Genomic DNA, 26,970 nt, shown 5'->3' with positions numbered 1-26,970 from the left:
TTTCAAAAAAGACAAATTTCATATTTTATTCAGTAAGGAGACATTAAAAATACATAAAGGCCTTTTGACCCCTTCTTCCCTACTCCCTAAATTTTATGTTTAAACCTGATATATATTTTGTAACACTAATGTTTTTTTCTATATTAGAGCTTTTCAAGGTAATGATTATAAATGCAACTAACTTGAGAGAACAGGAAATAAACACATTCACCTGCTGTTTTCTAGCTCATTACCTCCTTTGTCATTAAGATGATAATGCTAAAGAGATTAATGTTTGAGTATGAATTGGAGATACAATTTTTACATTTTCCATAATCTTGAGAAAATTTTCAGTACTATATAATCAAAAAATCAATTCCAAATACACCTGCACACATCTTATAAAAATACATTTAAAAACAAGAATAGGAAAAATTCTAAATACTGGGTCATTATTATTCTGAAGGTGAGCTGGCATCATGAAGAAGCTTTGAGTCCTTTATCTTTTTCAGGATATTCTTCCACATCAGAGGAGAACATCAACTCTGGGAGAGAAAATCAACAGATCTTACTCAAAATGGTTTCCCAGTACCTCAAAAAGAGTTTTACAGCTTAGTTATAAACAGATTCTCAAAATATTGACATATTTAATACATATAAAGAAAACTCTCAAGTACAAATAAGAATTTTTAATAATGAAATCTGATTTAAAAGGTGAGTGAGGAGCACATGAGTGGTTCAGTTAAGCATCCGACTTTTTTTTTAAGTTTATTTATTTATTCTGAGAGAGAGAGAGAGAGAGAGAGAGAGAGAAAGAGAGAGAGAGAACAGAGGAAGGGCAGAGAGAGAGGGAGAGAGAGAATTCCAAGCAGGCTCCATACTATCAGCACAGAGCCTGCTTGGAATTCTCCCTTTATCTCTCTCTGCTCCTCCCCTGCTCATGCTGCTCTCTCTCTTTCAAAATAAATAAATAAACTTTTAAAAAATAAATAAAAGGCAAGTAAATGACAAATGTACAAATAGTGCATTTTAAAATGTTTAAATTTCAAATGTACTGTAAACCACTGAAAAATAAAACATATATAATGGAGACAATAACGCTTACCAGAAAATTTAAGTCACTTAGAGAACCTGGGATTATTAAACAGCTAAAATGTCTAATTCTGTAATGACCATGATAACCTACAACGGAGGGGCAGATGAAGAGCAAGGACTTGGGACTGACACGAGGCGTGTGCCCGTTTATCTTAAATGTCTTATCCCATTTAATCACCATAACAACCCAATAAGCAAGTTATTATCATCCTCATTTTATATTTACACTTTTTATCCACATAGAAATAAAAATGTTTTTATGAGTCACACGGCCCTAAAAGAGAGCAGGATCCCAGAAATCTGCACAAAGCCAGCTCGATCCAGCTTCAATCCCAATCATAGTGTGGAATGTTATTAGTTGACATTTCTACATGTAAACTGTTACTTAGCATATAGGTGTCTAATTTATCAAAATATCAAGACATAAAGAAAAAGAAGACCTTAGGAATTTAGTAAAATAAAGTCCTCCAATATAAATATTACATGAAAAATTCCTTGAATGACAAAACTATGCTGAGTGAAAATAGGAAATAGCAAAATACATAAAGCCTCAGACAACTTGTAAATATACTTCAAATACTCCAAAAGAAACAAAGCAACAGAATATTCAGTGAAGAAACATGAGAATTATGATGCAAAAGGTACATTTGTGAATAAGAATATACCAGATTTAGTTTTTACAAATGGAAATATTGGAAAGATTCTCAATTCTTAGACTTCTGAGGTTATAATTAGTTGATCAAATCACAAAGGCTCAGGATATTTAACCAATCAAGAATAAATAACCAAAGTCCAGAAAATATCAAAGAGATTCAAGGGTGAAACTCGGGAACATCTGCTAAAGAAATACAAGTTACACTAGAAATACTAAGCAGTTCCTAAAGCAGTTCTCAAGGGCTATCAGTTTGCTAATATGATTCCCCTTCTCCAGATGTTCCAAAAAGGGTCTGGGGACAATAGATTAGTAAATCTCACTTTCCACCAAGCACACTAAAGCTAGGATTACTACATATTTCATTAGACAATGAAGGGTTAAGAATTTGTGCCAGGTAGAGGAGGTAAGAATGAATATGTCTGATAAAAGCTACATAGATGAAGCATGATTTATTTCAAGTTAAGAGATACTTTGATCAGAAGGAGATCAAAAGAAATGAAGAGCAAAGACTCTCTATAAAATACTTGAAGGGTTCCAAGAGAAGAATTACCTCCTAAATATAAATATGTACATGGGCCACAGAAGACTTTCACTGAGTACTCTAGGGCTCCAACTCTCTTAGACTCTCACTGCTTCTCCTGGCATTGTTTCACCACTTTACTGTTACTCTTCTTTCATTATTTTACTTTAAACACAGCTTTGTTATCAGATTATAAGCTATATCCAATAAAAGAAAATTTATAAAGTCAAAAGATTTCATGATATTCTTATACTATTTCTTCTTTAATACCTTCACTAAGATCCATGCCTGGCCTGTAAGACAAAAAAAGCCATGATAGTCCAACCAGAAGGGCCACCACCAGATTCACTACAATCCATGGCTGGAGAACCTGTTCCTCAACTCCTGCTGCCCTAAAGACACACAAACACTCATTAGAAATATCTTCATTTAGGTTCATATATCCAAATATATCTCTTTAAGGAACTTTAAAAAAATTAGTTCTCACCTAGAGAAACAACAAGCATGAAATAAGTATACAACATATAATTTCCCTATAAAATACACCATATATATATAAAAATACACACACACACACACACACACACACACACACACACACACACACACACACACCATGAGAATAAAGGTTCAAAGGTTACTGAACTCTATCGCCAAACAAATTTTCTAGGTTTCCCTTCCATCTACTGTGGTGCTACTCATGTCCCTAGCTACTCTCACAAAAAAGACTGCCCCTCTCAGTTTTGTGAACTTGACTCTCAACTCACCTGTCAGCTTCATGACTGGCCACTGATCTGTGGAGGCTGGTTCTCCCTAGATTGTTCTCTTTCTAGCATTGCTTTTCTAGCAGCATTTCTGACTGCATCCCAGCTACCCACTCCCATCACTATTCTGGAGTATTAGGCCCCTGACTGGGGGCAAAGGTACAAGGCTTCTCCAGTTCATGGTCTATGACTGATCTTACAACCGTAACTTAATAGATTTAAAACAGACTTATAAAAAGAGTACATTTTATTAAAAATGCAATCCAATAGCAATCGTTATCCATTAACCAAGGTAATAGGTATTTTCTTACCATAATTTTGGAAACAAAAACAGGGCCTTCATTATTATTTTTAAATGAAAACACGTAAGAGAGTAGAAGGATAAGAACAGTACCATTACTCCGGTTGTTGCTGTTATTTTACATCAACAATTGCTAATGCTATTGTGAGTTCTTACCAGAGGCTACCATTAACAGACGAAGGTGTGTAAAGGTGAATTCTGTCACTTGTCATTTGCTGACTCAGAGATAATATAAGAGCAGTAAAGTACACTGAGAAAAAGACAAATGAAATTACTAATGTATTTTTAACAACCCAGTTTATTTTGAATTTATAGATTACTTTAAGGTCAAAACTCTATACTTTGGGGAATGATGACATAAAAGAAATTCATTTGATCAATTTCAATAGGCTGGCTAACCTTATTTTAATTTTCAAGAATATAGATGCAGAAGGGTATTTTGAGATGCTCATTATTTCATCATTAGAAATTATAAGAACCTAAAGGTCTCTTAAGAAATTAAATTACTTACTCAAGGTCTTAAAACTAGTTTTATTAATACTCTCATAATTTAGAACAAAATGTATTCCAAATTATCAAAAAGATATAAAATAGTATTTGTTACTGAAATGCCATGCCAGCTGAATCTGTTTAATATCAAGTAGAAAATACAAAACTGAAACATTACAAAATATAAGACAAATCAAGCTTTTAAAAGCTATCTAGATCAACCTGTACTGGAAAACAATTCTATCAAAATTATGCCTATCATATTTTTTTAATTGCAAATTCCACTGGACATCTGTAAGTAATGTTTATAAGTAGCAATAACATAAAATCTTTCTAAAAGTAAAATTAAACTTTTCTTGGTTCAAAATTACAGTGTAATTCAAGTATTACACAATTATCAAATTAAACTATTTACTCACAGAAAGATGCTAAAGCTGTAGGATCCAGAGCAAGAAAATTTCGGATTGCTACTGATGTTTTAGCAAAGTCGATCCTAGAAAATACAAAATCCGCTTGTCACAGTGCATTCGTAAACCTCTCACAAAACTGTACTCTCTTGACTATCATTTTTTTCCTTCTCTATTCTAGTGCTACCACATACATTGTCTATTATTAAGCTTTAAGTGGCTACAGTTTATATAAACACACATGAAAGAATATCTTATTTACAAAAGCCACATAAAACACTTAACTAGATTAATATTTAGTCAATATTCTTTTGGAGTTAAGACATTCTTAACAAATTAAACATGAACTGCAAAATTTCATTAGATTCTACCTCTTTGTATTACCCATATCATTAGGCTTTAAGTTGTTGTTTTTCTTAAAGGGTTGAATTGTGTTCTCAAAGACATGTTGAACTTCTAGCCCCTTCCCCCTTTTCCTGTGAACATGACCTTATTTGGAAATAGGGTCTTTACAGATGTAACCAAGTTAATATGAGGCCATTAGAATGGGCCCTAATTCAATACAACTGGCATCCTTAGAAGGAGAGAAGGGAAGACCATCACGTGACAAAAAAAGCAGAAGTTGGAGTGATGTGCCTACAAACCAAGGAACTCCAAGGATTGCCAGTAACCACTGGAAGCTAAGGAAAGACGTGGAAGAGACTCTTGATCCAGCCCTCCAGAAAGGAACCAACCTGGCCAACACCTTGATTTCAGAATTCTAGCCTCCCAAACTGAGAGGGAATAAATCCCTGTTGCTTTAAGCCACCCAGTCTGTAATACAATTGACCCTTGAATAACACAGGGTTGAACCGCGTAGGTCCGATTACATGCAGATTTTTTTCAATAAATATAGTGCAGTACTGTAAATGTATTTTCCTTATGAGTTTCTTAATAACTTTTGTTTTTCCTGGCTTAATTTTTTACAAGAATACAGTATGTAATACATATAACATACAAAATATGTGGTAATCAACTATTTATGTTATTGGTGAGGCTTCTGGTCAACAGTAGGTTATTAGTTAAGTTCTCTGAGGGAGTCAAGACTTATATATCAATTTTTGACTTGCAAGGGGTCAGCACACCCAATCCCTGAGATTTTCAAGGGTCAACTGTACTTTGTTACAGGAAACCTAGGAAACTCACACAATACCCAGAGTCTCACCTATACCTGATTCAGATGATTTGGAAGATGATATTTGGAACTGTTTTCATTGACTATATTTGGAAGAAATTTTAAATTCAGAGTTGATGCTGGAATGGGTTTAGATTTGGGAGATGCTTTTGTTGAGAGTATTCCCATCCCCACCTGCCCCCCAAAAATGGAAACAGACTGGCTTTTAAAAAAAAAGTCAAAGTAATATTAATTCTCTTTTGAAAACTGTCATAGGGACAATGCTCAACATTTCTGAAGAAAAGTTACAGGGATGTGCAGTCACAATAATCTTACCTGTCAAAAGTTGAAACTGTACTTAGAGCCAAAAGCAAGTAGAGAAGACTCTGGAATGGATATGCTAAGGTCTTATACTGTTGCAGAAGGTTTGAGAGGTTAGAAAGCTGATCTCCTGCCAGAATATATATGAAAACAATATTCCACACAGCACAGCCAGCCAAGAAGCCATGGGAAAAGAGACCAATCATCCTGAATGGAAAAGGGTTTAGTTATTACACACGCATTACTAAAGCAAAAAGCTAAAATATTTTTTAAATCTCTTCACATGTAAGAATAAAACTTAACATTTCACAAAACTAAAACCAAGCTTTTTCTTTTTATCACACTGATAGGCAGATGATTTAACTCCAATTAAATATTTTAAAAAATATACCTATTTACTATTTTAAGTTGTCAATTTTGTTCACAGTATAGAACAATCAAGACTTATTTTTAAAAAAATTATGGAATATCTGTTTTAAGAAAAGTCCAACAAAAGCAGTCACCTGAAAGCCCGGTGCACTGAGAGTGCAACATCTCTGGTCGTCCAGGAAAGCTTCACGTCCATTGACACCTCTATATTTTCTGTGGTCTTTATCAACTCTGAACGATCAGCAGCCTGGAATCTCCCTAAGAACACATTACACACTTATCAACAACTAGTAACATTGAACCCTGGCAGGCTGTTTACATTATTTCACACTGTAAGAACCCTCAGACTGAGATTTTGTGGTTTTTCTATCTAAAAACTCTCCCTGATCCAGTCCCGATTTCAGAAGGCTCTTCTCTTTTGGTTGCTTAAATATACTATTTTTTTATCTTTAAGAAAAATAAACAAAGTCCATATATTTCCTTCTCATCCCAAAATAGATGTTAAAGTAACAGTTTTGGAAATCAATTACATTTAATGAAATAATGAACTTTCCACCCAGAACAAAGTCTAGAAACCTTTAACATGACATAATCCAAAATATTCTAATTTTGAGATGTTAGTTTATTAAAGTTCAAATGCCAACACTATAAAGCTAAGTCAATGTTTGAAAACACTTCAAATTTCTTAGGAAAAAATGCCAGTGTGTGTAGCATGGCATTCTGTGATGACAGAGTGGAAAGGGGTTGTTTTATAAACATAAAATTCCTGTGACAAGTATCTGTTCAAGTGTCAGCACCACAACACTGTGTGAGCAGAGCATTATCCTTTTACTGTTGACAAGGCTCCTTCTTGTAGATCTACCAATGCACAAACAGACCTCAGGAAGCAGGAAAGGTTCCATTTCAATTATCTTTGCCAAATCTGGCTGTCAAGTATTTGGGAGGATGAAAGACAGAGGTGCAAGACCTAATTTTCCCTCAGAAAAGACAACTTCTGGGCAGGCAACTGGTGTCTTTTATGGTCAGTTATTCTAGGAGGGAAGTTTCTGTGCTAAGGGAAACAAGAATAAAAATGAGGATTCAGTGACATTGCTTAAAAACAGACTATAAAAAATAGATATTGCTTAAAAGTGAGGATTGAGTGATATTGCTTAAAAACAGAAGTAAATTAAAAACCAACATAGTATACTAGTAAAAGTGCTTGATTAGAATAGTCATATAACCTCAGTTCAAGTCCCAGTTCTGCACTAACCTACTTCGAGACCCTGTCTAAGTCAGCCTCTCGGGATCACAAGTCTCTCACTGGCTAAGAACTCCAAGATGCCTCACATGGGATCTTATAGAATACAAATTCTAAAATAATTTACATAAAATCTAAATTATAAATTTTAATACCAATGTTTATTTTTCATTTGAGTTCTTTAAGCAGCATATTCATAGCATATTCATGGATATGTGTGGTCATGATCATGCTTTCCATATGTTTTTCTTAAACACTGCAAATGGAGTTTTATAATCAATGTCAGAAAGAATATGGAGCTACAACACTGTATTTCTTATTTAATATGGTAATACCATCATGTATTTTCTCTCATTTATTTGTAATTATAAAAATCATATCATTATCTGCCCTACCACCAACACCACCATCATTATTGAAAACTGATAAAGTACAACAAAAAATAAAGAAATGGGTGAAAGTGGGTGGGAGATTTTCAAAGTTACCCACAATCCCATAACCCAGAAACAACCAACATTAATATTTTGGCATATTTCCTTCTAGTCTTTTGTCCTATACATTTTTCTACAGTTGAGCTCAAACTACATATGTGTGTGTATGTTTATTTTTCATTAAATCTTTCCACGAATTGGGGCGCCTGTGGCTCCGTCAGTTAAGCATCGGACTTCGGCTCAGGTCATGATCTCGTGGTTCACGAGTTTGTGTCCCACATTGGGCTCTGTGCTGACAGCTCAGAGTCTGGAGCCTGCTTCAGATTCTGTGTCTCCCTCTCTCTCTCTCTGCCCCTCCCCCACTCATGCTCTGTCTCTCTTTGTCTCTCTCTCACTCTCAAAAATAAAAACATTAAAAAAATTTTAAATCTTTCCATGAAATTAAAAATTCTCTGTAAACATTATTTTTAATGGTATGGAAGATTTTATTATACAGACACACCATAACTGACTGAAATCATGCCCCTTCCATTTTATATTTATATTGCTTGCAGTTTTTCACTCTCAAGAATAACAATACGATGGTTAGCTTTGTTTATAAATTTTTGTTCATATTTTTATTTCCTTAATTCAGATTTCCAGAAATATAATTCCTACGCAAAAGGATATCCTTGTATAATTCCTAAAAAGCTCATATTCAAACACAAGGAAGTACTTACGGCTTTTTTCCACAAACACTTTGCCTACAGGCTGGCTAATGCCAGTGGGTACAGTGAATCTAGACTGTTGTTCTGGACTGCTTTGCTCATCAGTAATTATGTCTTCATCTTCTACTCCTAGTTCATTGGCATACTGTAATTCTGCTGGCTGGGTTTTCCTATAATCAGGAAGAATGTAAGAAAAATGGATTATTACTGTATTTTTACAGACACACATAAGGAGGTACCTGTAAAAGAGCTCTAGACTTGGGAATCGAGAAATTTGGTTTTACTCAAATGGATTATTAACTGTTATGTGCAGCAAGTCACATATATTTATGTGGGCCTCAGTCTTCTCATCTGGAAAATGAAGTGACTGAACTAGATTTGTAAGGTTCTTTCCAAACTTAAAATGATAGGATTGGATACAAATATTGATCACTATTTATTGGGTAATTTCCAAAAACAAACAATAGTGTTATATAACTTATTTAAAGTATCCCATTCTCTTTTATCCGAGACTTAATTTCCTATGCTAAAATACACATTTTTTTTATTGCTGAAATAATCACAATTTGAATTCTATTAACATGAGAAAATATATCACAATAGTCCATTTTATTAATATTACCTTCAAATTTCAGTATGTTTAGTATCTAACTTTTTGCTATTCATATAATATCTTCTATTGATGTTCATCTTTTTTAGAGATAGCTCCTAAATTTTTAATTTAAGTATAGTATTTTACATTTGCAGTTGTTTACTCTTTTCAAATCTATCATTAGGTTGGTTTAACTGATATTTTTGTAATCTTAATTACCGTATTTAATATGACTTAATCCAAACCTACAACTTGAGAGCTCTGAATTAAGTAGCATAGTGTCCCTGAAGAATATTTAGAAGGACACATAATTCTTACTTTGTCTTCCTTCGAGGTTTCTGAATAACTGCCTCCTCAGTTGGCTCCATATGAATACCATTTTCATTTCGTAATAAAGATGAATTGGATGCCTTCTTTTGGGCAAAGGAAGTCTCCAATTCTGAAAATAAAGTATATTAAATTTTCAAGTTACTACAACATAGAAAAGTATATTAAATTTTCAAGTTACTACAACACAGAGCCATAGAACATATAACATATAAAACTTATAAGACAAGAGAACTTTAAAAGTTCTAATTAGAGTAGAACAGATCAATGAAACCAAAAGCTGGTTCTTTGAAAGAATTAACAAAATTGATAAACCACTAGCCAGTTTGATCAAAAGGAAAAAGGAAAGGACCCAAATAAATAAAATCAAGAATGAAAGAGGAGAGATCACAACCAGCACAGCAGAAATAAAAACAATAATAAGAGAATATTATGAGCAATTATATACCAATAAAATGGGCAATCTAGAAGAAATGGAAAAATTCCTAGAAACATATACACTACCAAAACTGAAACTGGAAGAAATGGAAAATTTGAACAGACCCATAACCAGTAAGGAAATCGAATTAGTAATCAAAAATCTGCCAAAAAACAAGAGTCCAGGGCCAGATGGCTTTCCAGGGAAATTCTACCAAACATTTAAGGAAGAGTTAACACCTATTCTCTTGAAACTGTTCCAAAAAATAGAAATGGAAGGAAAACTTCCAAACTCTTTCTATGAAGCCAGCATTACCTTGATTCCAAAACCAGGCAGAGACCCCACTAAAAAGGGGGTGATCATGACCACCAATTTCCTTGATGAAGATGGATGCAAAAATCCTCAACAATACATTAGCCAACCAGATCCAACAACATTAAAAAAATTATTCACCACAACCAAGTGGGATTTATACCTGGGATGCAGGGCTGGTTCAATATCCACAAAACAATTAACATGATTTATCACATCAATAAAAGAAAGGACAAGAACCATATGATCCTCTCAGTAGATGCAGAGAAAGCATTTGACAAAATACAGCATCCTTTCTTGATAAAAACCGTCAAGAAAGTAGGGATAGAAGGATCATACCTCAAGATCATAAAAGCCATATATGAAAGGCCCAAATGCTAATATCATCCTCAGTGGGGAAAAACTGAGAGCTTTCCCCCTAAGGTCAGGAACAAGACAGGGATGTCCACTCTCGCCACTGTTATTCAACATAGTATTGGAAGTCTTAGCCTCTGCAATCAGACAGCACAAAGAAATAAAAGGCATCCAAATCGGCCAGGAGGAGGTCAAACTCACTCTTCGCAGATGACATGACACTCTATATGGAAAACCCTAAAGATTCCACCAAAAAACTGCTAGAACTTATCCATGAATTCAGCAAAGTAGCAGGATATAAAATCAATGCACAGAAATCGGTTGCATTCCTATACATCAACAATGAAGCAACAGAAAGAGAAATCAAGGAATTGATCCCATTTACAGTTGCACAAAAAACCATAAAATACCTAGGAATAAATCTAGCCAAAGAGGTGAAAAAATCTATATACTGAAAACTATAGAAAGCTTATGAAAGAAATTGAAGAAGACACAAAGAAATGGAAAAAGATTCCATGCTCTGGCATAGGAAGAACAAATATTGTTAAAATGTCAATACTACGCAAAGCAATCTAAATATTCAATGCAATCCCTATCAAAATAACACCAGCATTCTTCCCAGAGCTAGAACAAATAATCCTAAAATTTGTATGGAACCAGAAAACACCCTGAGTAGCCAAAGCAATCTTGAAAAAGAAAACCAAAGCAGGAGGCATCACAATCCCAGACTTCAAGCTATACTACAAAGCTGTAATCATCAAGACAGTATGATACTGGCACAAGAACAGACACTCAGATCAATGCAGCAGAACAGAGAACCCAGAAATGGACCCACAAACGTATGGCCAACTAATCTTTGTCAAAGCAGGAAATAATATCCAATGGAATAAAGACAGTCTCTTCAGCAAGTGGTGCTGGGAAAACTGGAGAACGACATGCAGAAGAATGAACCTCGACCACTTTCTTACACCATACACAAAAATAAACTCAAAATGGATGAGAGACCTCAATGTAAGACAGGAAGCCATCAAAATCCTTGAGGAGAAAGCAGGCAAAAACCTCTTTGATCTTGCCCGCAGCAACTTCTTACTCAATACGTCTCCAGAGGCAAGGGAAACAAAAGCAAAAATGAACTACTGGGACCTCAACAAAATAAAAAGTTTCTGCACTGCGAAGGAAACAATTAGCAAAACTAAAAGGCAACCAACAGAATGGGAGAAGATATTTGCAAATGACATATCAGATAAAGGGTTAGCATCCAAAATCTATAAAGAACTTATCAAACTCAAGACCCCAAAAAACAAATAATCCAGTGAAGAAATGGGCAAAAGACATGAATAGACACTTCTCCAACGAAAACCTCCAGATGGCCAACCGACACATGAAAAAATGCTCAACATCACTCCTCATCAGGGAAATACAAATCAAAACCACAATGAGATAACACCTTACACCTGTCAGAATGGCTAACATGAACAACTCAGGCAACAACAGATGTTGGCGAGGATGCGGACAAAGAGGATCTCTTTTGCATTGTTGGTGGGAATGCAAGCTGGTGCAGCCACCCTGGAAAACAGTATGGAAGTTCCTCAAAAAACTAAAAATAGAACTACCCTACGAACCAGCAATTGCACTAGTAGGCATTTATCCAAGGGATACAGGTGTGCTGTTTCGAAGGGACACAGGAGCCCCAATGTTCATAGCAGCACTATCAACAATAGCCAACGTATGGAAAGAGCCCAAATGTCCATCAATGGATGAATGGATAAAGAAGAAGTGGTATATATATCCAATGGATTATTACTCAGCAATCAAACAGAATGAAATCTTGCCATTTGCAACTACGTGGATGGAACTGGAGGGTATTATGCTAAGTATTAGTCAGTCAGAGAAAGACAAAAATCATATGACTTCACTCATATGAGGACTTTAAGAGACAAAACAGATGAACATAAGGGAAGGGAAACAAAAATAATATAAAAACAGGGAGGGGGACAAAACAGATGAGACTCATAAATATGGAGAATAAACAGAGGGTTACTGGAGGGGTTGTGGGAGGGGGGATGGGCTAAATGGGTAAAGGGCACTAAGGAATCTACTGCTGAAATCATTGTTGCACTATATGCTAACTAATTTGGGTGTAAATTTAAAAAAATAAAATAATTCTAATTAGACCAAAATTTTTTCATCATTTTACTAATTTTTAATTTTTATAATGTTATACCTCTAAATGCTCACCAAAAAAACAGAAATTGTAATGCCAAAAATATGGGAAAAATTATGTAATCCAGTACCCAGAGTTTTGGGAGAGCCCCAAGATTACCTACAGATCACATATTCACCCAACGGACCCACAGGACTCAGAAGGCATTACACTCACCAGTCCTTACATTCATAGTTACAATGTATCACAGTGAAATGACATAAAGTAAAATCAGCAAAGGGCAAAGGCACATGGAGTAAAGTCCAGAGGAAACCAGGTATAAGCTGTCAAGAGTCATCTATCAATGGAGTCACACAGCATGCGCTAATTCCTCCAGCAACAAGCTGTGACATGTATGACACTTTCTCTACCAGGAAAGTTCATTGAAACTCAGCACCCAAGGCTTTTATTGGCACCTGATCACATAGGCACTCCCTGCCTAGCACATACCCAAATTCCAGATTCCCAGAAGGAAAGCAGGCGTTCAGCATAAATCATATTGTGTACACAAATACATAGCAAACCACCCTTATAATTTAGGGAAACTTTTATTTAAGTGTGGGGAACTGCTTATCATCATGTTCCAGAGGTTGAAGAGGCAACCTTTCAAGTGGCCTTTCTTTTTCTTTTTTTTAATTATTCTCAAGCTAGTTGTATACAGTGTGGTCTTGGCTTCAGGGTGGATTCCACTGATTCATCGCTTACATATAACACCCAGTGCTCATCCCAACAAGTGCCCTCCTTAATACCCATCACCCATTTTCCCCATCCCCATTAACCCTCAATTTGTTCTCTGTATTTAAGAGTCTCTTATGGTTTCCTCCCTCTCTGTTTTTATCTTATTTTTCCTTCCCTTCCCATATGATCATCTGGTAAGTTTCTCAAATTTCACTTATGAGTGAAATCATACAATATCTCTTTCTCTGACTGACTTATTTCACTTAGCATAATACACTCTAGTTCCAACCGTGTTGTTGCAAATGGCAAGATTTCTTTCTTTTTCATTGCTGAGTAGTATTCCATTGTATATATATACCACATCTCCTTTATCCATTCATCAGTTGATGAACACTTAGGCTCCATAGTTAATATCATTGTCAATCGGGAAAAATTGAGAGCTTTCCCCTGAGATCAGGAACATGAGAAGAATGTCCATTCTCACCACTGTTGTTCAACGTAGTATTAGAAGTCCTAGCCTCAGCAATCAGACAATAAAACGAAATAAAAGGCATCCAAACTGGCAAAGAAGAAATCAACCTTTCACTCTTCACAAATGACATTAAATTCTACATGGAAAACCCAAAAGACTCCACCAAAAAACTGCTAGAGTTAATACAGGAATTGAGCAAAGTTGCAGGATATAAAATCAATGCACAGAAATCGGTCGCATTTCTATACGCCAATAATGAAACAACAGAAAGAGATATCAGGGAATCGATCCCATTTACAATGACATCAAAAACCATTAAATACCTAGGAGTAAATGTAACCAAAGAAGTAAAAGATCTATATGCTGAAAACTATAGAAAGCTTATGAAAGAAACTGAGGAAGATGCAAGTAGGCCTTTCTAACAAGAGCAGTTTCAGGCTTGCTATATTAACTCTTTCCTGAGCACAGGGTATTAAGTTTAAGTAAGTCAATGGAGTCTTCTCATCAGCTAGCTATTCTTCCAATGTGAAAATACTGGCAATGGCTTCCTGGAATATCCTCAAAGCCCCCAGAATTCTATTTTAATAAAACACTTTAGCCCAAACTGGAAATACCAAAGAAGTAAAGCATACCATAATCATCCAGATGAAACAAAATAAAAATCATACAAAATTAAGTACCCAGAAATTTAGAAAGCTGGACTTGCATAGATGAGTACATTCTGGAATGACAGTGACAGGTGCTTTTTTGGCCCAGAACTTAGTTGGGTCCATAACTTTCTAAAAATGGCCAAGTCAGAGGCGCCTGGATGGCTCAGTCAGGTGACCATCCAACTCTCGATTTCGGCTCAAGTCATGATCACAGCTTCATGGGATTGAGCATCCCATTCAACTCCATCCTGAGTGTGAAGCCAGCTTAAGACTCTCTCTCTATTCCTCTACCCCTCTCCCCTGCTTGCACTCTCTCTCTAACGAAAAATAATACATACATACATACATACATACATAAAATAGAAATGGTCATTTCTGTAAATACATTTTTCATAAATTATAAAACTAGGTACTGGTATCCATCTTGATTTTCAAATTTGTACCCTAACTAAATTAACTATGGTGGTAGTTTTAATTCAACTATATTTACTGCCAGTAATGAAAGAAATCATAAAACTGTCTGATCGTCATTTCTGTCTCTTTTTCCTTCTTCTGCCCTCTCCCCTTCATAAATACTCACTGTCCCTGGGCACTGCAGCATCCTACTTCAACTTGCCTCTAAAAACTGTGCTCCATACTATGAACTCTTCTAGTTCCTACCCTCTCCTCCTGTAATTCTTCCATCCCATCAGGACCTACTATTTTCTAAGAGGATAAGTAATTGGTCAGGGTAGTTATTTTGTAATAAATTATTCATCAGGGGCCAATGTTAGTAGGAAAGAGCTAATCTCCCAATCCTCATTCCTTCCCTTTGTTTTACTCTAACAAAACCCATTATCTTTCTTCTAATTACTATAAAAGTCATAATGCTCAATATTTGAAAAATTAGTAAAAAATAAATGAAGAAAGACAATAAAAATCATCCCTAATTCCTTCTTCCAAAAAACCTACCTTTGCTATATCTTTCCATTGTTTTTACTATATAGATGTATGCATATACATGTGTTCTGGGTTGAACTGTGTCCCCCACCAAAAGATATGTTCAAGTCCTAACCCCCAGTACCTGTGAATGAGACTCTATTTGGAAATAGGGTCTTTGCAGTTATAATCAAGTTAAGATAAGATCATGCTGGATTAGGATGGGCCTGAAATCTAATGACTGAAATCCTTATACCAGAAAATATGGGAAAATGTGAAGACAGGTGTACAAAATGGAGTTATATTGCCACAAGCCAAAGAACATCAAGGATTGCCAATAACCACCATAAGCTAGAAGAGGCAAGGATGGATTCTTTCCTAGAGCCTTCAGAGGGGGGATGGCCCTGCAGGCACCTTGTTTTGGACTTCTATCCTCCAGAACTGTTGGAGAATACATTTCTGTTCGTTTAAGTTTCTCCATTTATAATAATTTGTTATGGCAGCCCTGGGAAATTAATACAACATATTTTACAAAAATAGGATCCTTTGATATATACTATTATATGTATGTATGTATATTAATATGTATGTATGTACTATTATATGTATGTATGTATATTAATATGTATGTATGTATATTAATGTATATACTATTATATGTATTATATGTATGAGTCACTATTTCACCTTAACAATCCTTTTAATGGGGCCTGGTTTCTATTAAATGGATAAAATATGATTTATTTAGCCAGTATCACTTTGTTAGCTATGGTTATTACCAGTTTCTACTCCTATAAATAATGCTGAAGTTACCATCCTTTAATTATTGTGGCTAGTGTAGTTACTTCTATTTCTAGCAGTTCAGACAGGCTATACCAATTTACGCTCTTAGCAGCAGTATATGAGTGTGCCCCTTCCTCATCAATTTTTATACATATATGTAATATATGTATATGTGTATATATGTTTTATCTAACACTTTTAAATTTTATAATCTGAAAAAAAGCATTGCCAATTTGATATTTGACAGTATTTTGTTTACCTTGTGAATAGCGCCTGGGACATAGCAAGACTCAATAAATGATGACTGTTCTTTCATTGCATTGTTCATAGATTCAGTATTAACTGAATCTATCCTTTCCCCACTCATCTTAAATGTCCATTTTATCACATACTAAATTCTTATACACACCAAAATCTGAACTTTCTGTTTTAATCCCGTATTTGTATTCCTTCCCTCATAATATACAGAAATATGAAAAAAGAGACTCTCTAAAGGGTTCTTGACCTAACCTATTAGAGTTACTCCAGTGGTAAAACTTTAAGAAAGAAAAAAGTAAAGGGATACGGGTGAGGAAAAATGGGAACAGAGAAATTTTAAATCATACCCCCAATATAACAACTAGTATCACAACCTAACCTTGGTCTCTTCACATACCAAGAGGTAGCCTTGTCTTCCTCTGCCTCCTCGGAACAGGAGCTTCTTTTGGTTGTTCTGTGGATTCTTTAGCTGGTGGCTCACTGCCCTCAGATGGCTTATGAACAGGAGCCTGAACAAGGCCTTCTGAAGAAGCGCTACCTGCAGACAAGTGGAATGGGAAAAAACAGGATAATTTAACCAAAGATCACTGAGTCTTAAAAGATGAAAAAAAAATGGAACTAGAATAGTTCCTAAATGATGACTAACTGTCCTTTGTTACATCTTTGCCTATAAGAATTGGTCTTAACCCACACTTATATCACATTATAAATTAAAATAAATTCAGTAGTTAATATATCAAATCAATACTCAAGGGTTTTTGTTTTTGTTTTTTATTATATCTCTACATACAGACACAGATATTTTCACATCTTAAGATTCGTAACAGGCAGCAAGTAGAGTGGAGGGACGAGTTAGAGCTGACTGAGGTTTTGAGCCCAAGTGACTGGGAGAATGGGGGATTCCATTAACAGAAATTTGTGAGAAGTAAAAAATTGATTTATGGTTGAAGGTAATGATGAATTCTGAACATGCTGAGTTTAAGTTACTGACAGAACATCCAGGAGTATTAGTGGATAACTAAGACAAAAAGTTCACAAAACTTGCTTATTGTAGAACCTCTAACACATGGCTAATATGGCCTTGACTTCAGACTCTTGCTAATGAAGAGATTCTTTGACTGAAATTAGGGATCCCAGGACATTGTGTCTCTAAATCCAGTATCCTGTTCAAGGGTCTGAAATCAATCACAGCTTAAGACAATTTACGTTGTCTAGGGATAAAAGACCTCAAAGAGTCCAAGAATGCTGTGGAAGTAAGAGTTTAAGTAGTACAATCCTTTATTCCATGAATGCTTCTAGACACTCTTCTGGCTGCCCACTGTCTTGTTCCTCACTATCACCTTCCACTTCCTTAAACTGACTTTGATTCTGTCCTCAACACAGCAGTGACTTGGGACTTCTGGGGCTTTGCCTCTACCTCATTGGTGATGTTTGTCATGCCTAAGGTCCTAGAAAGTCTTGTGATCCCACAAAAAAAGAACAACTTCTTACCTAGTGTGTTTTTTGTTCTGGGCTTCTTTTTCTTAGGACGACTAAGGGGAATATCACCTATAAAACACACACACAAAAAACAGAAAAGGCTGCCTAAATTTCAATGCAGAGAGCAGTCAAAAGGAACTTTTAGTAGGGAAGACCTTTCCCTCTCTTCCCTAGGTCCAGCCAACTTCTACACATTAGGGGAAGGAGGCAAGAACTTGACAAAATCAAAGAAAGCTTATAGTATAATGCCAGTAGCTCACTGTTGGTCAGTAATATTAGAAACAGCGATATTAAAAAAAGAAAGAAAGAAACAGTGACGTTTCTAATACTAGAAAAGTGGGCTCACAAAATATTCATCTGATCACCCACATTTTCCAGCCCCCTTGCACCCAGGTGTGGCCTGAGACTGGGTTGAGCCAATATACTGTGAGAACCGATGTGCCAAAACATTGAAAGAGCTAGTGAGTAACTCTCCAGCTTTCTCTTCCTTTGCTGAAGTATGTTAAGATGGCAGAGCCACAGAATGGAAGTAGCCTGAATCATGACGTCATAGCAAAGAGTGGTGAAAGGCAACTGGCCTGGATTGTTGCCACGGTGTACTTAGAAATATTAACCAGAAATATTAACCAGAAATAACCTTGTATGATATTAAGTTAGAGATTTTGAGGTTGGTATAGCATAGCCCAGTCTATCCTGATTAAATGAGACAAAAGACAATGTCATCCCTATTACAAAACTATAAACTAGCCAATGGTCATGTTGTGGGTGACTCCATCCTGGAATGAGTGCTTTCATATTTGTAAGGTAAAGTATCACTCATATAACTAGTGCTATAGATCAACCTTCATTTAAAAAATAGCAGTCATAAGGATATTTTGCTAAAAGGATAAAAGTATATTGCAATATTATAAATTACACCATTCAGATTCAACTTTAAGAAAAACATGAAGGAATCAAATTAACTTTTGAGCTCCCAGTTTTAAAAGTTTTACATTAAGGATGAACTAACTCACCTTGAATAGCACTTTACATGACACCGACCAAATTTAATTAGGACAAAGACAAAAAAAAAAGAAACTATTAATTAGAAATCTATTATATTGTTACACTGAAAACTGACTTAAGTCATTGTAAATTTAAAAATAAGCTTTCACAGAGCCAGCTAGTTTATAAACTAGCATATTTTTATAAGTAAAAAAGCTAATAAAACTGTTAACAAAATAACCCCAATATTTTCTGAACTTACATATACATATTACCTACTGTCTATTAATAAAGTGGATTAAGCAGATTAAGAATTCTTATTTTGTCACTGATTAAAACCAGCTTAAACTGAAGAAACTATTCTAGCAACCCAAAGAGGATCAAAAGTCTTATAAACAAGACATTAAAACATTCAGAATGGATCCATTATCTTACCATGTTGACATTCAGGCTTTGAAACAGAACATTTAATTATAACTGTAATCCTAATGATTCAAGAATTGTGTACCTTTAAACTTTTAGGAAGCCTTTTTCTAAAATTTTCAAGAAGTTTTCTCTGAATTATTATAATTTTGCAATTGTACTAGTCAATTTTTTCACTTTATTCATTTTACATTTTTAAAACTCAATAAAAAATAAAACTAACTTATTTTTACCTTGGCACAGGTGGAAGGGCTCGTGGAGGACGCTATGGGGAGAAGAAAACTGCTTGTAAGTAAAAGCCTCAGAACATCTTCATGTACTTCAAATCTTTTGATAACCCTGTTCATCAAATGAAACCCAAGAAGTACTACTGAGAATCAGATGGGCAATTCTAAATTTGTCTTAACAATTTCTAAATTTCATATAAAATTCCTTCCTTCCTACTACTCCTTTCTATCTACATGTCAGGCTGTGTCCTAAGGACTACAGTTACATTAATGAACAAAACAGAGAAATCCCTGCTTTTATGGAACTTTCTTTCTAGTAGTTAAGTATGAGAAGATTACACATATGCACATGCACACACATGCACACACACTCGCACACACACAAAAATGAGGGAGGATGTGGAGTGCTACTTTAGTTAGGGAAAGTCTCTCTGAGATATTTGAGCTGAGACCTGAATAAGAAAGGAGCCAAAGGGGAGCAAACACAAAGGCTTTTAAGAGAGATTACAGTGTTTCAGCTAAAAGAAGGCCAGTAAAGCTGCAGCACAGTTACAAAAGATAGGCAGGGGCCAGATTAATTAATTGGGGTCTTTTTTTTTAAGTTTATTTTTTTGAGCGAGAGAGTGCACACCTGAGTGGGGTCAGGGCAGAGGGAGAGGGAGAGAGAGAATCCCAAGCAAGCTCCCCACTCTCAGCCCAGAACCAACAAGGGGCTTGATCCCACCAAGGGTAAGATCATGATCTGAGCCCAAGTCCAGGGTCTGAGGTTTAACAGACTGAGCCACCCAGGCACTACCATTAGGGTCTTGAAGACAAAAGGTGTCCAGACTTTGTTTTAATTAAACGAGAAGCCAGTGGAGGTTGTATGCCACAGAGTAACACACTTTTTTAAAGAAATCACTCTGAATACAGCATGAGGAATGCATTTTAGGGCAGAAAGAATTACACACACACACACACACACACACACACACACACACACACACACACACACACACCCGTTATAAATGCCACTTTACATGAATAAGAGAAAGTGTTTGCAGTTCAGAGATTAGAGATGAGAAGCATTCTGCGATCTTTCAAAATAAAATACTAACAGAAATACCTCAAAATCAATCTAATGTCCCAACTGTCTCATGCTCCTTGCAGAGGGCATGATTCAAAAGGGTTACATTTTAGACACTCTTAGTTTGTTCTACGATCGTCCCATTTAGCAATCCATTCGTTCAAACGGTGTATTAATACAAATGCTACGAGATTAGGACAAAGCAAGCTGTCTTAATACTATCTGGTAGTTTAAATTACAACTGGAAAAAAACGATAGTCATAAGAAAGCGCTATTGTAAAGATGCTATGGATCACGTTCTGTCCAAGGATTCAGTTCACACGTTCCACATTTCAAAAGTCCCGCAAAAATGACGTGTCACCCATCCACAAAGCCAACTTTAAGCCCCATAAAAGCAGGACAGCTCGACTGAACACAAAATCCTAATAGCTCAAACATAACTAAGGCTCGCTTACCACCTGCTTCTTTCCCATTCGGTCTAAAACCCTGCTTCCCCGCGGCGCTCAGCCTCCAGGTTCGAAGAGCTCACACCCCGCCCCCTGCTCACTCCCGCCCGGGCAGGCCACGCGCAGGCGCCGTGCGTCATTGGACTGCGCGGCACTGGCTGCTGTGGCTCTCAGCCCTTCTCTGCAAGGTGGGGGCGAGGATAAGCGCGGGGAGCTGGTTGGGCCTTTGCAATCTAGCCTTGCAGAAAAGGGGACGTCGGAGTGGGGGTTGACGTGCCAAGGAAAAGAGACTCCAGCGGGCATAGGACAGCAATCACGGTTCCACCCATGGTTTCCCAAGTGGTTGCAGTGATTTGTTCCTGGGAGGTGGGAAAAGACCATGATTAAGTCTCCGCTAGGAAACTGCGATCTCTTTCCTGGGCAGGTAAATGCCCTCCGGGAGGAATCCGCACGAGAGACCTCGCTGGCACCCCGGGAACACGCAGGGGGCGAGAAGGCAGCGAAGAGAGACGTTGTCATAGCAACATCGGGCGCTCAGGCCACCAGAAACTTCACGCCCTGCTTCTCCCCTGGCTCCAGGAGTTCGGGTCCCGGGGTCGGGGAGAACTTCTATTGCCCGCTCCAGTCTAATCCTGTGAGCACCAAATGGGTGGACGCGCACACATCACTGGCAGTGCTCTCCCTTTGCGATCCCCAGCCCTAGGCATGGCCCCGCCTCAGGGCCAGCTGAAGCGTTAGGACAGCACCCTCCACCGCTGCCACTTCCGTGGCCGAAGAGCCGCTCACCGGTTCGGCCTCCAGGCGGAGCCCCGAGTCCGCCCTCATTGCGCTCTCCCAGCCGGGGTCTCTCAACGCAACGGCCGGCGGCCCGAGCCTGGCCCCCGCGACCGTGCCTCCGGGACCTGCGTCAGGCGGGGGCTTTGCGGTGTCGGGTTAGGCCGCAGCTCTGGGGCCAGGTCTCTGCCTGCCTTCGCTGTGTCAAGCCCCGCCCACCAAGGCGTCAGAGTTAGGGAGGGGCGCTGTTAGCCCTGTAGTGAGCCTGGTGGAATCACTTTTGTCAAGCAGTGAAGAAATGAATGAATCAAGTAGGCAGTCAAGGGCTGTGAGCAGAGAATAGATACCGCTAAACCCAAAACACTCTGTTGGTACCGAGAACTGATAATCGGCAATGCCAAGATTGCCTAGAAGAGCCAGGCACTGATCATCCCTAGAACCAGAAGTCTGGAAGGGCTAAAGTTACAGAGAGGGAAGGAGGCAAAGCATAAGAGACTCTTAAAAACGGAGAATAAACTGAGGGTTGATGGGGGGTGAGAGGGAGGGGAAAGTGGGTGATGGGCATTGAGGAGGGCACCTGTTGGGATGAGCACTGGGTATTGTATGGAAACAAATTTGACAATAAATTTTATATTTAAAAAAAAGAAAAAAACATTTTACCTTACATGGACAAATATGAATAAATATCAATTGAAATATTAAAAAAAAGAAACTGATCTCTGAACATAATAGAGACCACTCCACTGCTTGAACATAATGTGCAGGTAGCAACCAGAGCTGACCCGGACCAGACTGAGTTTTCATCTGAAGGAGGCACTCATTGACTGACTTGGCGTTTGATTCTTTAACTTCTTACCCTTGTATCTTGTTTATTGTGACTTTATCTTGTGTCACATATGTGAAGTCAAGTTAAACAGGTAGTGAAATGTCATTCAGTTTGGAATCCTGCATCTGTTAAAATTGTGTAAATCCTGCTTTATGAGTGAATAAAGCTGACATTATGGAAAGACACAAGTCATGTACCACCTTTACAAGATGCGGGAGACACCCACGCCCCCACACCACACACACACGCGCGTGCGCGCGCACACACACACACACACACACACACACACAAGCCCAGTGTTTCAGGGTGGGTATGTATTGATACAGGCTAGTATCAGATTTTTTTCCAGGTGTGTGGGTGTGAGTGTGTGTCTGTGTGTCTGTCTGTCTCTGTTGATACAGGCAATTCTCAAATTTTCGCCAGTTGCTTATCTTCCATCTCTGTAAATCAAGTTTAGGAAAACTTTTTCTCAAAAAAACAGAAGATCAAATCCGAGATAACCTAAGTATCATTAAAAATGACTTAATTCTCTTTGGTTGGGGTTTCTTGGGGGGTTAATTTTTTTCCTTGGTTGTTTTTTTTTCCCCCTTTGGTAGTTGTTTTTTTAAGATAATCACTTTAAGTAAAAAAGAACTACAAATACCTTGAAGTATGCACTTGGTTTCTTTTATAGTTAAGAAAGAGATTGGAGGAATAGAGGGATGGTGTGGGTATGGGGAATGTTAGAGAATGATGCAGAAGATAAACAGATACAGGGCCAATAAGAGTGACTGCAAGCCTCAAGATCTAGGGAAGAAAGAAAAATAAGACTTCATGGAATAGCATCCTCACCTTGTGGTTTTCTCAGATACGAGTCTCTAGGACTAAAGTCAATTGCCCTTTCCTAGTTTAGGCATAATATGGACGTTGGCTTTTAGGCAAATTAGTGATTGTTACAGCTCTGAACAGAAGAATAATTTTTTTCCTTGTAGACTGATTTATAAATGATGAGGGCAGTGTCTTTTCTGTAAGTTTTCACATTAGATGTGAAATGTGTACATTAACCCTTCTTTCTTGCTAAGTCAAGTAAAAGCCATTTTCATAAAATAGAAGTTTCATGAGGCAAAATCCAGTTTCTGAAATTAAATACTACTTATTTTATTTAGGGAAGCTCTTTTATCTGAATTGTACAAAAACCGCATGAAATCTATGAAAGGTTCTCATACTCACTGGCTTAACATTGTTCATACTCCTACCATTGCTGCATATGAGGTAAAGGAAAACATTTTTTCCTGAAAGCCAAGGAGGTAATTCTACATACATACAATGCAAATATTTTTTTTTCAAACCGGACTAATTAATAAACTGCACCACTTTTAAAGTTGTACACATTATAATGGAGCAAATCCTGCTGTTTTAGATTGCAGCTATTATTCCAGAGCTCTGTAACAGATGAATATTGTTAAAACCCCAGCATTAAGCAGGAAGCCTCATTAAGACTCAGTGTCAGAGGAAACCCATGTTGCTGGTACCCACTGAGGCTCCTCCTGAGCCTTCTGAACTGCAGACAACAATTGGGCACAGGCATCTTGCAAGTTGTCATTCACAATCACATGATCAAAAAACTGGCCAAACTGTGTCTCCATCTTTTGGGCTAAATCCTCCATCTCTTGTAGATCTTCATCCTTCAGGAGAAATGAAAAAATATGGATAGCACAGACTTAATAAGATAAATATAAATAATACACAGTTTGTTTTGATGTTATATTCAGTTGTGAAACTATTTATAAAAACACTTAGGTCAAATAAACGTCCTCTATTCTAAACGACAAAACGTATGTTTCTATCTTTACTCTTACTAAATGTTTCTCTGGTCAAGACTTTGCAAAACTAAGTAACAGTTGGTAGCCAGAACAACCCCCTCAACTTCTTATTTGGACTTATATTGTTCTATTATCTAAACACTTGAAGCTTTCAAACCATATATAACAAAGAAGAAGAAGAAGAAGAAGAAGAAGAAGAAGAAGAAGAAGAAGAAGAAGAAGACGACGACGGCAGCAGAGGAGGAGGAGCAGGAGGAGGAAGAAAGGGAAAGAAAGAAAATGAAATTTACCAGTTAAATATAAGTAAAACTTACACATAAATTTCAAATGAAATTTTAGAAGGTAAAATACAGTTTCTAAAACTAAATACTGATAAGAATGATATCATTCTGCCACTTTCAACATGAAGATGGTGACCTAGTTCTATTGAATTAGACATACCCTAATTGTCCTTTGCCTCATGATGCCATGACTTAATTCACTTTTGATATCGATTTCCTCTATTGTGAAATGTTCATTTAGTGAGTCATTTGGCCTTCCTTGGAACTAATGCATTAACTTCACTGCTGTTATTTTCTTATTTGTCCATAACAATTAAAACAGTACAGCTTTTTGACAGTGCAATCATAAAAAACAAATAGGGGGGAGCTTGGGTGGCACAATCTGGTAAGCATGTGACTCTTGGTTTTTTAGCTCAGGTCATGATCTCACAGTTTGTGAGCTTGAGTCCCAGGTCAGGCTCCGCGCTGACATCGCAGAACCTGCTTCATATTCTCTCTCACCCCCTCTCTCTTTGCCCCTCTCCTGCTCTCACTCTCTCTGTCTCTCAAAGTAAATAAATAAACTTAAAAAATAAAGTAAAAAATAAACACAAATACAAATGCAGGCACTGCAATGTTGTGGCAGCACTCCTTTACAAGATGACAATACTCATGATCCAGAAACAATTTTGTTGATTTGATTAGCTTGCCATAAAAATGAGAACACAATTTTAAATGCCTATGAGATTCAGAGAATTTATCCATGGACTCCACTGTCTGAAACGCAAACTGAAGAATCAGATTTTCATACAGTAGTCACTTAAAAAAATATGAAGACAGAAATAATAACAAAGGATTATACAAATATACCTGTTTTTCACTTCAGAAGCACATATATTAAATTTGTTTTTTTTTAGTTTTTTAACATTTATTCATTTTTGAGACAGAGAGAGACAAAGCATGAATGGGCGAAGGTCAGAGAGAGAGGGAGACACAGAATCTGAAACAGGCTCCAGGCTCTGAGCTGTCAGCACAGAGCCTGACGCGGGGCTCGAACTCACAGACCGCGAGATCATGACCTGAGCCGAAGTCAGACGCCCAACCGACTGAGCCACCCAGGCACCCCTTAAATTTGAAACAATACAGATTAACATGGCCCCTATGCAAGGGAGACATGCAAACTTATGACGTATTCTTTATGTTTAATTTCAGTTTTATAAGATGAAAAAGTTCTAGAGATCTCTTGCATAGTGTGAATATATTTAACACTACTAAACTGTACAGTTACAAATGGTTAGGATGTTATGTTTTATGTTATGTGTTTTTTACCATATACACAAAAAAATAAGTGGATGTAATATATTGATCTAGGTGATGGTTATCTGGGTATATGCACATGTAAAAATTCATTAAGCTGTTATACATAAGATTTACATACCTTGCTGAATGTATATGATGACTTAAAATAGTTAAGGTAGATTTAATGAAAAAAATAAACTGGAAAGAAACTAGTTATTCCAGGAAGAGTTCACTGATAAATCCCACCTGTCTTGGCCCCTCTATTATTTCCATCATCATTAATACATAATATTTGCATTTAGAAATATATTTTATATAGGTAACTCATATTACATATAAGATATATTCACTACAACATTTTAAAAGTAACTTCTCAAACTCTTTCATAAGATAAATAATAAAATATAAACATCAGGCTTGTGCACACCCAGTTTCCACGTGGCTTTGCAAACTGTGGCTTGAGGTCATTTTTTTTTTAAACTTAAGCCAGACTAGAAAAAAAAATAATAGTATCATAGCATTTATTAAACATTATTTTAATATCTACAAATGATATCCAGTAAAAAGGACAAACCATAGGGCATTTCATTATTCATTAGAAACAAAAATCACATTCCTTAACACTGGAATGTTGTGAAAATAATACAGTGATTATTTTTTTACTAGAAAAAAAATACATCCGTCTATTTTCTCTGTATCTTACCTTGAACTTCATGTCCACAAAGTAGTCTGTAATGATCTTGGCATTTTTCCGAGATTGCTTCATACAACTCATGTTAGATGGCTTTATAAATATGACATAGGGCTTTAGTTCATGGGTTCGAGCTATTTGAATACCCTACACAAAAAAAATAGGTTCATATTTAAAAACAGAAATCTTAATTTCCTAGAGTCAACATGAACGTTCTCAAAATTTCTAAGACCAGAAATTAGCAATTATTTTCAGCCAATTTATTTTTATTTATTCTCCTTTGCCCTCAAGTCTTCA

The 26,970-nt window shown here is 36.7% G+C and overlaps 2 protein-coding genes and 1 pseudogene across 4 annotated transcripts in view; 1 reads left to right on the top strand and 2 right to left on the bottom strand.

Moving 5' to 3' along the window:
- Positions 1-22,014, bottom strand: TMEM237 (transmembrane protein 237). Of its 3 annotated transcripts, none has more exons than XM_060622957.3 (13): positions 21,808-22,008; positions 19,516-19,547; positions 18,889-18,899; positions 17,888-17,944; positions 16,794-16,934; positions 9,342-9,462; positions 8,444-8,601; positions 6,188-6,311; positions 5,700-5,891; positions 4,223-4,296; positions 3,471-3,564; positions 2,520-2,641; positions 1-524 (listed from the first exon to the last, which is right to left on the bottom strand). In XM_060622957.3, the coding sequence occupies exons 1-13, from the start codon at positions 21,844-21,846 to the stop codon at positions 457-459; spliced, it is 1,233 nt and encodes a 410-aa protein (XP_060478940.2). In that variant the 5' UTR covers positions 21,847-22,008; the 3' UTR covers positions 1-456. The 3 variants fall into 3 exon arrangements, with proteins under 3 accessions (XP_060478940.2, XP_078307135.1, XP_060478941.2); XM_078451009.2 differs by lacking the exon at positions 21,808-22,008 and adding an exon at positions 21,031-21,738; XM_060622958.3 differs by lacking the exons at positions 1-524; positions 2,520-2,641 and adding an exon at positions 2,648-3,350 and having other exon boundaries at positions 21,808-22,014.
- A 1,714-nt stretch (positions 22,015-23,728) lies between these two features.
- MPP4 (MAGUK p55 scaffold protein 4) overlaps positions 23,729-26,970 on the bottom strand; it is a 43,036-nt gene continuing 39,794 nt past the window's right edge. Inside the window, exons 21-22 of the mRNA XM_060622970.3 lie at positions 26,686-26,820; positions 23,729-24,285 (exon numbers count right to left, since the gene is read on the bottom strand). Coding sequence (XP_060478953.1) covers positions 24,094-24,285; positions 26,686-26,820 — 327 coding nt within the window. The 3' untranslated portion in view covers positions 23,729-24,093. The remainder of the gene's footprint in view (positions 24,286-26,685; positions 26,821-26,970) is intronic.
- LOC132674050 (U6 spliceosomal RNA) lies at positions 25,788-25,887 on the top strand (annotated as a pseudogene).

This window comes from Panthera onca, chromosome C1, assembly GCF_046562875.1.
Source record: "Panthera onca isolate mPanOnc1 chromosome C1, mPanOnc1 haplotype 2, whole genome shotgun sequence".
Lineage (NCBI taxonomy): Eukaryota > Metazoa > Chordata > Mammalia > Carnivora > Felidae > Panthera > Panthera onca.
Note: the sequence above shows the minus strand (reverse complement) of the source record. Positions and strands in the feature narration are given on the sequence as shown.